Consider the following 10,735-nt stretch of genomic DNA (forward strand, 5'->3'; position numbering starts at 1 on the left):
TCCTTCTCGTCGAGTCATTCGCTACCACGTGGCGCACCCGCAAGCTGTCCGGTCCTGTCACCAGGCCGCCCGCTGCCACGTGGTACTTCTACGAGCTGTCCGGTCCTGTCGCCGAGCCGCCCGCGGCCACGTGGTGCTCCCGCTAGCCGTCCGGCCTTGTCATCGAGCCGCCCCCTGCCACGTGGTACTCCTGCAAGCTGTCCGGTCCTATCGCCGAGCCACCCGTTGCCACGTGTTGCTCCTGCGAGGTGTCCGGTCCTGACACCGAGCCGCCCGCGGCCACGTGGTGCTCCCGCTAGCCGTTCGGCCTTGTCATCGAGCCGCCCCCTGCCACGTGGTACTCCTGCAAGCTGTCCGGTCCTATCGCCGAGCCACCCGTTGCCACGTGTTGCTCCTGCGAGCTGTCCGGTCCTGACACCGAGCCGCCCGCGGCCACGTGGTGCTCCCGCTAGCCGTCCGGCCTTGTCATCGAGCCGCCCCCTGCCACGTGGTACTCCTGCAAGCTGTCCGGTCCTATCGCCGAGCCACCCGTTGCCACGTGTTGCTCCTGCGAGCTGTCCGGTCCTGACACCGAGCCGCCCGCGGCCACGTGGTGCTCCCGCTAGCCGTCCGGCCTTGTCATCGAGCCGCCCCCTGCCACGTGGTACTCCTGCAAGCTGTCCGGTCCTATCGCCGAGCCACCCGTTGCCACGTGTTGCTCCTGCGAGCTGTCCGGTCCTGACACCGAGCCGCCCGCGGCCACGTGGTGCTCCCGCTAGCCGTTCGGCCTTGTCGTCGCGCCGCCCGCTGCCACGTGGTACTCCTGCAAACTGTCCGGTCCTATCGCCGAGCCACCCGCTGCCACGTGGTGCTCCCGCAAGCCGCCCGCTGCCACGTGGTGCTCCCGCGTGGCATCCGGTCCAATCGCCGTGCCTCCCGCTGCCACGTGGGGCTCCCGCAAGCCGCCTACCCCTTCTGCCCTAACTGCCGCCGTCACGAGGGGCACCCACGTGGGCATCCTTGCCTACTGCCACTCCCTTGTTGTGGCTGACTACCCCCTCCTCTAGCCATGGAGGTCCCAGCTACAGCTGCAGCCATCAACGCCCAGGCACCTCAGGGGCCCCCCGCAGTACCTGCCCCCCCTGCTTGTCCAGAGAAACAGGGGCCCCGTGGGCGCAGCATCCTGAGGGTCCAAAGCCACCGCCGGGCCACCAGCCTGGACTGCGACCCTACCCTCTTCCTGCGCCACCTCCGCCTCCGCGTCCAGCTCCTCCTGGATGAATACCAACGAGGCGAGGACCTCCTGAGCTCGCTAACGGCTCCCCCACTGCCTCTGCCCAGTGCTTCCGAGCAGGAGGCCGTCCCCTCTACCACCTCCTCCAAGGCATCCCGCAAGGCTGCCACGGCGCACACCTCTCCTGCTCTAACGCGGTCCCGGGCACAGTTCTTGAAGACGACCGCCCCACCCAACCCGCGCACCACCAAGCGAGCACGGGGGCCCAAGGAGCGCTCCTCCCAGGCGCACCCGCCAGCAGTCCCCAACACAGTGGACCCCTCTACTGAGGTACTTACTAAGTCCTCGGCCCTGCAGAGGCTCCTCAGAATTGCGTGTGCGACTCCCCTCCCACCTGAGAGCCCCGAGGACAACCTGGCGTCCCCTCCAGGGGCTGCTGGCCTGCAAGAAGCTGCCCAGTCCTCGGAGCCCAGTGCCCAGCTGTCCGGACACGAGGATGAGCCCCATGCCGACTTGGAGTCATCCGCCCAACCTCCCGGGACGCCTGCCCAGCGAACCCACTCCACCACCACCCCCTGCGATGGAGGACCAGGAGGGTTGGATTCCTGTCCGTCGAAGGCATCGGCGCCTGGACACCCGCACGACACGGCTGACGACTATCCTGTTTCGGCCCCGCCCGCCAGCCACGCTCCAAGCTGCAGTCAAGGAGGACTGGAGCAGCTGCCTCTACGCAATGCCAGGGGCCTGCGAGGTGCGAATCAACAGGCGCCGAAACCTGGTCTCGGCTGACGTGCTGACGGAGGAGGCCCGGAAACGCCTTCTGGACGTCACCTCTTTGCTGTCCACCTCTGTCCATGCGTTCGAGGCCCCTCCAACGGATGGCTATATCGGAGCGGTCCATGGAGTCAGCAGGGAGGTGCCTGCCTCCACTATTGCGGACTCCATTGAGTCAGCGGTTCCCGTCAAAGCGTCAGGCGTGGGCCCCATGCCGTGGCAGTACGGTTCACGGCCCCCCCTCCGGACCACGTCTTCATTGTTGGGATGAGGTTTTCGGTGAGGCCCTTAACAAGCCGACCTTTGCAGTGCCGGAAGTGCGGTGGCTACAATCATGTGGCCGCAGCATGCTCCCGCCCCCTCCGCTGCGTGACCTGCAGCGGCCCCCACCACCACACAGCCTGCACAGCAACCACTCCCGCCTGCCTCCACTGCAGGGGTGGACACAGGGCCACCGACCCCAACTGCCCAGCCAGGCGGCAGCAGAGCCGCGTGACAGCAGCCCTCCGGCAGACCGCCAACCCTGATGACCGACGGTCCGTGCTGCGAAGGATGAGAGCCCTCCCAGCCAAGCGGCCCCATGGTGGTGCCCCTCCAGCCTCTAACAGCCCTGGCCACAGTTACGCGGAGGTCGTCCGGTCCGGCCGAGCCCCAACCAGCACTCCACCTCCCGCCCCAGACGTGACTGCAGCGCTTCGCGCGGCGGTACAAACACTCCTCCCCCAACTCCCCGCCAACTCGGAGGCGAGGAGACTCTGCATGGCCGCTCTGGCTGCGCAGGACCTTCCACTCGTCAGCCATGGCTAGACGGACCAAGATTGCCTCACTGCCTCACATCCTGCAGTGGAACGTGAGGTCCCTGCGGGCCAGGCATGCGGAACTGGCCTGCCTCATTGAGGATGGCCGCCTCCCCTTCGACGTGCTGGCCCTCCAGGAGACCAACGTGGAGCCATCCTCTCTGCGCCTGCCGGGGTACCTCGGCTATGCGGGAGTTACTCGCTGCACCTCGCCAGGCTGCCCCAGCTCCCCCTGCCTTGACCCTGGTCACCAGCAACAGGGCCCGCGGAGTGCTGTTTATGTTCGGGCCGGCCTGCCGCACGTTGTCATGGACCTGTCCGACGCCGTCTCAGGCCCCCTGGAGGCCTGTGCAGTCACCGTGCGGATGGGCGCCACAGACACCACGGTGGTGTCCATCTACATCCCTCCAGGGGTGAGCTGGGCCACACCCTTGCTGACCCCAGTGCTTTCTCGTATCGGCCCCAGAGCACTGGTGTGTGGGGATTTCAACGCCCACAGCAGGGAGTGGGGCTGCCGCACCACCAGCCGCGCGGGCCGTATCCTGATGGAGACCACGCTGTGGGCGGGCCTTGGTCTTCTGAAGCCCCCTTCCCCCACCTTCGTCACCCTCCGACACTCATCAACCCTGGACCTGGCATTCACAACGCCAGGGATTCGGTACGAGTGCCGGAAGCCAGCTGACACCTGGGGTTCGGACCACTTCCCCCTGTTCCTCACCCCAACCTCCAGGCGGCCACAGGAGGATCGGACGTACGCGGTGATCTCCTGGCCAGAGTTCCGCGTCCGCAGCAAGGAGATCCCTCCGGGCCAGAGCTTCCTGGACCACGTAGCTACCTGCGCCCGCGAGGCTACCACTTTGGTCAGGGTCCCGGCCAATTCCCCTGTCCCGGACCTCCGCCTCCTGAACATCAGGGCAAACCGCAGGCGCCAGGAGCGCATTGCCTTGAACACCTCCCTGCCTGCGGACTGGACGGCCTACCGGCGCATCGACGCTGCCTGCCGTCGACACGCCAGACGCCGGCGCCGCCAGAGCTGGACCGGGATATGCTCCAGCATACAGAGAAGCAGCCACTCGGGCAAAGCCTGGCGCCTCCTGAAGGCTCTGGTCCATCCACAGATCCCCAGGCGTCCCATCCTGGCCATTGCCATCGCAAGGGCCATCAGCATCGAGGACCTGGCTGAGCTGATGGCTGATCAGTTCAATCCTCCTGGCGGACCGGTCTCCAGCCCCCCTCCAGCCCTGCCCACCCCCAGAACCCCGGCAGCCCCCCCTGGTGTACTGGCCCATGTCGTGGCGCAGTGCTATGCCGCAATCACGGCGCATGAGCTACAGGCGGTCCTGGACCGCCCACGAAAGCGGACGGCCCCGGGGGCAGACGGCATAAGTCATCAAATGCTCCGTAACCTCGACACCCCAGAGAGAACCCGTCTCCTTGAGGCCTTCAACGCCATCTGGGGCTCGGCCACTCTCCCCGAGGACTGGCTGACGGCCGTGGTCGTGCCAGTCCTCAAGCCACGGAAACCGAGCCGCCTGCCGTCCTCCTACAGGCCAGTCTCCCTGACCTCCGCAGCCTGCAAGACCATGGAGGCCATCGCCCTGTTCCGCCTCACCTGGATTGCCCGCGTCACTAACTTCCTGCCAGAGCAGCTAACGGGCTTCCGACGGGGCAGGTGCACTGCGGATTCAATTGCCGACCTGGTTTCCACCCTGGAGGATGCCCGGCACGATGGGGACGCCGTCATGCTGGTCCTGCTGGATGTCAAGGCTGCCTTTGACACGCTCCCACACAGTGTGATCCATGAGGCCCTGAGCCGCCTGGGAGTCACTGGCCCTCTGCTGGCGTTTTATCCAAGCCTTCCTCCAGGGCCGCACCTTCCGGGTTCGAGTCGGCGGACAACTAAGCTCCCCACGGCCCGTCGCCGCAGGAGTACCACAGGGCTCAGTGCTGAGCCCATTCCTATTCAACCTGGCCATGGCAGGACTACCAGCCTCCCTCAAATCCAGGTCCTCCCACCGGGTGAGGTGCTCTGTGTATGCAGACGACGTGGCCCTGTGGGTGAGGGGCACACCCAGGAGGATCCGTTCTATGCGTACATCTCTCCAGAGGGCCCTGGATGCTGCACAGGTCTACCTATCGTCCATCGGCCTCACAGTGTCCCCGGCAAAGACGGAGGCCCTGCTGTACCACCCCAGAGGGCGTCGGGCGCACATCACCACCCTGCGGCTAGGTGCGGATGGGCTCACGTGGCGGAACCAGGTGAAGTACCTCGGCCTCCTGATCGACCGACGCCTCACCTGGCTTCCTGCGGTGGGGGCCCTCCTGCCTCGTCTACGACGAATCGGCCAGGCGGTCCAGCGCCTCCAGGCCAGGGACCAGGGCTGCTCTCCTTCCTGGGCCCTCCGCCTCTACCACGCAGCGGCCACGTCTCTAGTGACATATGCCCTCCCGCTGGTGACCCTGCTACCTGCCCGCCTTCGGACTCTATAGCTTGGACACCGCTCCGTCCTGCGGCAATGCCTGGGCCTCCCGCGTATCTCCCCCATCGCTGCCACTCACGCGGAAGCAGGGTCCTGGCCGCTGTCCCTCCTGCTCCTCCAGATGGGTCTGCGCCACGTGAACCGCCTATACCATGCTCCAGACGGAAGGGCCCTCCTGTCTCGGCTCCGCCGAGCACCGGACTCCCGCATGGGGCTCCTGTATAGCACTTTCCACAGGCTCTTCGGCCCCCCTGTCAACCAGGCACCATTCCCGCCCCCACCAACAAGGCCGCCGCTTCCCATCTCGGTGGACATCCGGAGCTGCAGTAGGCGCCGTACACCTGTTGCTGCCCTGCAGCAGACTGCTGCCACCCTGCTGCAGGAGTCCCTGGGAGGACATCTCCAGGTCTACACCGACGGCTCGGTACTTCCAGCAACAGGCCAGGCCGCTGCGGCCTGCGTAGCACCGGCCTTAGGTGCAGCACTCTCGTGCCACCTGCGGTTCCCAGCCAACTCCACGGCGGCTGAACTGGCGGGCCTCCACCTGGCAGCAGACCTGCTCCTCCTGCTGCCTGGACAGCAGCCCGCAGTCATCTTAACCGACTCGAGAGCAGCCCTCCAGCTGCTGCGCCAGCACCAGCCCAGACAGCACACGGTGGCCAACCTTAAGGCCCGACTTATGGCCATCCAGGATGCTGGCCGTCCGGTCTCCCTCCAGTGGCTGCCTTCACACGTTGGCATCACTGGGAACGAGGCTGCGGATCAGCTGGCCGGAGCCGCCCACACCAATGGCTCCCCGGTGTCCTCAAAAGTAACGCAGCTGGACTTCGCCCGTCCTGCTCTTCGGCAGGCCGTACGGGCCCTCCACCCCGATCCCCGCGTGGCCTCAGGAGTCCGCTTCATGCGGGTACCCGACTGCCTGCCACGGAGGGAACGGGCCCTAATCCTGCGACTACGAACGGGCTGCTCATGGACACAGGCCCGGCTACACCGACATGGCAGAGCCCCGTCCCCGGCCTGCTCCTTCTGTGGGGCAGACGAGACTCTGGGCCACCTCCTCTGTGCCTGCCCGAACCTAGAGGCCGCCCGGCGTGACATGACTGCAGGGTACCGCAACCTAGGGCTGCCCTCCTACTCGGACCAAGACCTGCTGCACCCAAAGCGCAGCCAGACTGAGGCCTTCCGACTGCTGCTGGAATTCCTACAATCTACGGGATTAGCCACTCGGCTATAAGCCTGGCTCGCATCCCGTGATCCAGAACACGGCCCATATTTCCTGGAAACCCCCAGCAGTCGGCGCAGCTGATGACTTTGGCGGCAGCTTGTTCACCACCTCGACACCTGCCGCGGTGCCCTGAACGGGAGTGCGGGGCCCCGACGCGCCGTCTCCCATGGCGATATCCTTCTGCTGCTGTCCTGAAGCAGCCCCCCGGCGGTACGACCAGGCCCGCATCCCGAGATCCTGGACACGGCCGCCGGTCCCTTGTGCGCCAGCCCGCTGGCGCCCCAGCTGTAACCACAGCCCCTGCGCGCCGCCGGAAACGGCGGTTTTCCTTAGCGCACCCCGCCGCGCTGCTACCCTGTAGCAGTTTACCCCGCGGTCCTCATCGGCTGCCACATGGTGGCCTCCTGCAGCCACCCCGGCTGAGCTGTAGTCATCGCCCACCTCCGCCCAGCCTTTCGGCCGGACCGGGGGAAATGAGCTGCCTGCCTCCTGCAAGCCCCCGACGTGCACGCGCCACTCCCAGTGCGTGCCGTTCACCCTCCCCAGTTGTGGCTACTGCTGCTGCTGGGACCTGCCTTCCTGGACACCACGGACCACCAGCGCGCGTTGCAAGCGGACATCCCCTTTCCCCATCCCCGCTCCAAGCTGTGCCCCCGCGATATGGGTGGCAGAAATCGAGCACATTCCCCCCACATAGCCACAAGAAGAGCGTCATTCTGAGGAGCTGCGAGGCAGCGTCGACGTTGACGCTGTGCCGGTGCGGGAAGCTTCCCGCTAGTGTGAGCGCGCCTTAACAGCCGGGGCGTCAGCGGGCTGGCGCACAAGGACCGGCGGCCGTGTACAGGATCATCGGATGCGGGCCTGGCCGTACCGCAGGGGGCTGCGTCAGGACAGCAGCAGGGGGAAATGCTGAAGACCGCCATGGAAGCCCGAGGTCCCGTAGTGAAGGTTTCGCTTCAATATCTCGAACTGCGCTTAAAGTCGCTGGGAGGGCGGAGGGCAGCAGGGAAGCCGCGCTCTCGACCAGTGCAGCACAGCAGGCGTCGTGGTGGTGAACGAGCCGCCGCCAACGTAGTCAGCTGCGCCGGCTGCTGGGGGGTTTCAGGAACATAGGCCGTCGCCTCTGCAGCTGACGACGACGGCCCAAAGAGGCTTTCCCGGCGGTTAAGTAGGCCTACGAGGAGTAGGGCGAGGGGCGCCTACGCGGGCGACGGGTAGTAGCTCCGACTAGTAGCTCCTTGCGAGGGGCGCCGGATGGCGCGCTCGGTGCTCCTGGAGATCGTCCAAAGGGCGGGCAGGGGGGTGCACCGGGTGCGGCTGAGGCGAGACTGCGTCGTCGAAAAGCACGAACGCGTCTCGGGAGGAGAGGCAGGAGACATCCGCTCTCCTCGAAGGTCCAGACGAAAAGTCTCCGCAATTTGTAGGGCCCACTCAAATCCCGCGCCTCTCCCCGCGTACCCTCGTCACCGTTCCTGTCCCGAGTCAGCCAGGGGGAACCAGGCTACGCGGTCTACGCGGGGGGGGGGGGGTATTAAGGGGAGGCCCGATCGTCGAGGCAGTTTCTTGCCACCCCTCCCCCCCCCGACCTGTTCCCCCGTCGACGACTATGTGAGAATAAACCTTTGTTCTTGCTAGCTGGCCCGAGTCTGCCTGTCTGTGCGTCCTCTCCCTGTCTGTGCGCAGAGGAATCGCCCACAAATTGAAGCCCGAGGTCCCGTACTGAAGGTTTCGCTTCAATATCTCGAACTGCGCTTAAAGTCGCTGGGACTCTGAAAGTACCGCAATCAGAGGGCGGCGCACGGGCAGTATTGGGCTGTTGTTGCCAGAAATGGTCCAGCGCGGCGAGTGCGTCTTCTGCTATGCGAAGAAAATCTCGCTTGCGGCCGCCTTGTTCATCGTTTCTGCGCAAAAAGTACCCAATAAAAGTGTTCATGATTGAGAGCTTAGGTGAGAGGAGGGTTTACGAAAGCCTTGATAGCTTCGTACGGCAGCTGCGCAGCCTCTTATTTTCTTGAGTCCCCGGGTGTGCGCCGAGAACGCATGAAGTAGGCTTGTTCTAACGCTTTCCTGCCGCCTGTTCTTGCCTCCGTGTTGTTAGTCGCCTGTCGCAGGCTTGTGGAAGGTAGTTGAACGACCCCAATGTCGACGGGCGGGCCAAACTGTGCGGCCAGAATGGCCCCCCGATAAGATCCTTTCGCGACTGCTTAGGAGACGGTGAGGGGTGCAGCCTAGCTGTCCGCAAAAGAAACGCAAAGTAGAGAAGAGCGCTTGAGGAATAAGCATGCGTCTTAGGGTGCTGACGCGTTCAGGTCGTATTTCGATGAAGGCGAAGTACAAAAAAAAATTAATGTGGATTAGCTCAGCTAATCCAGGATATACAAAGCGAAAGCGAGATTGAGGTCTCCACTGACCCAAGGAGCCGGTTGTGCTCTTTTCCTTTCGTGAAAATGAACGGCCTTTGCGAAGTTGTCACCGCCATTGAACTCTATGAACGTCGTCGGCTCACTTGTTTTGTTTGTTTTTGAGGAAAGGAAATGGCACAGTAACCGTCTCACATATCTCGGTGGAATCCCGAACCGCGCCGTAAAGGAAAGGATATAGGCGGGAGGGAAAGAAGGAAGAGAAAACTTAAAGTTGGATAATCGAGGAAGTGCGCGGCGCGGCGCAGCGCAGCGGCGGAACACCGCTGGCTCGGTGATACTAGTGGCGCATGCGCAGTAGTGACTAGGGAGCGAGAGAGAGAGAAACGAAAGGTCAGGCGACGGAGTCGGCGGCGGCCACCTGCGCCGTGCGTGACGTCACTCGTGCTCCGGATACGTTAGGAGAGAAGCCGCTAGCGATAGCGATACAAGAGACCGGGAAACCAGCATCCCTGAAAGGATATCAGGCATTCCACAGCGACAGGGGAGAGAAATCGAGAGTAACGACTCTAGTAAAGAGAAACATAGCGACGATCGAACATGAGATTCAATCCAGGGACATAGATGGAGTCTTGGTAGAAATGCTCACGGGTAGGAAAGAAGAGCCTAGCCTCTTCCTACTTAACATCTACTCAAGTCCCAAACAAAAAAAAATAAGGTTCAGGGCTATATTCAGGAAAGCCCTCAAAGCAGCAGGAAGAAACCCCCTCTTCATATTAGGAGATATAAACGCAATGCATGAGGAGTGGGGATACAATAGAAAAGATAGTAAGGGAAGACAGCTTTGGGAGGATATACAAGAACTGAGTCTGACACTACACACTGATCCAGGAACCCCGACGAGGAAAGGGAACAGTGTTACTGCAGACACCACACCTGACCTAACTTTGTCGAAGAACACCAAGGCGGTGTCCTGGGAAAATACGGGGAAAGACTTAGATAGTGACCACTATACAATAGCTACAACAACGACCAAAGGTATCAAGGAAAAACGGCTGAAGCAACCAAAAGTTACAGAATGGGACAAATTCAGGAAGCGAAGGGAAGAGTCCGCCGCTACTACAATCACGGACCGAGAAGAGTGGACAAATACACTTAAAAGACATGCCACCGAAGCGACGGCAACTCTAGAATGCCAAGAAGCTCCGTTAGTGGCAGATAGTAAACTTCTGCACATGTGGGAGGCAAAAAGAGGCTTAGAGAACCGACTTAAAAAACAGAGATGGAATCGGACCCTGAAGAGACGAATAGCTAGGCTAAACCGAGAGATCGAAAAGTACGCAATACAGTTGTGCGAACAAAACTTGAACAGTAAATGCGATGACATGGAGAAGGGAATGAGCCTAGCGAAAACCTGGAACATCCTGAGACACCTGCTAGACCCAACCCAGTCAAAGTCACAGACGAACATTAGATTGGCCAAAACATGGCACAAATATGAGGGAACAGATGATAGCTTCATGGAGGAAATCAAACAAACATACATAGGGAACATAGCACGCACTAACCTGCCAGATTATGAGGAACCGGGCAATGAAGAACTGGACACGCCCATAACAGAGGCGGAAGTGAGAGCGGTGATAATCAAGCTCAAAACTAAATCGGCTCCAGGCCCGGACGGAATAACCAACAAAATGCTAAGAAACCTGGATGATGAGTCGATCACTGCTATAACTAAATACATGCAGCTGGTGTGGGAAAAGGGGAAGCTACCAAAACAATGGAAAGAAGCAAGCATCATTCTTATTCCCAAACCTGGAAAGCCCTTAAAATTGGAGAACCTCAGACCAATCTCCCTCCCCTCATGTGTAGGGAAGTTGATGGAG

The 10,735-nt window shown here is 62.3% G+C and overlaps 1 protein-coding gene across 1 annotated transcript; it reads left to right on the top strand.

Moving 5' to 3' along the window:
• Positions 1-5,472: 5,472 nt before the first annotated feature.
• On the top strand, positions 5,473-6,498 carry LOC144129836 (uncharacterized). The gene has a single exon (XM_077663904.1). It carries the CDS (start codon positions 5,473-5,475, stop codon positions 6,496-6,498), a length of 1,026 nt encoding a protein of 341 aa, XP_077520030.1.
• The last annotated feature ends 4,237 nt before the right edge of the window (positions 6,499-10,735 follow it).

The sequence above is a fragment of the Amblyomma americanum genome, chromosome 1 (assembly GCF_052857255.1).
Source record: "Amblyomma americanum isolate KBUSLIRL-KWMA chromosome 1, ASM5285725v1, whole genome shotgun sequence".
In the NCBI taxonomy this organism is placed as follows: Eukaryota; Metazoa; Arthropoda; class Arachnida; order Ixodida; family Ixodidae; genus Amblyomma; species Amblyomma americanum.

Excerpts from the sequence above, each read along its gene's own strand:
- LOC144129836 (XM_077663904.1), top strand. The coding sequence starts at position 5,473 with ATGGGGCTCCTGTATAGCACTTTCCACAGGCTCTTCGGCCCCCCTGTC.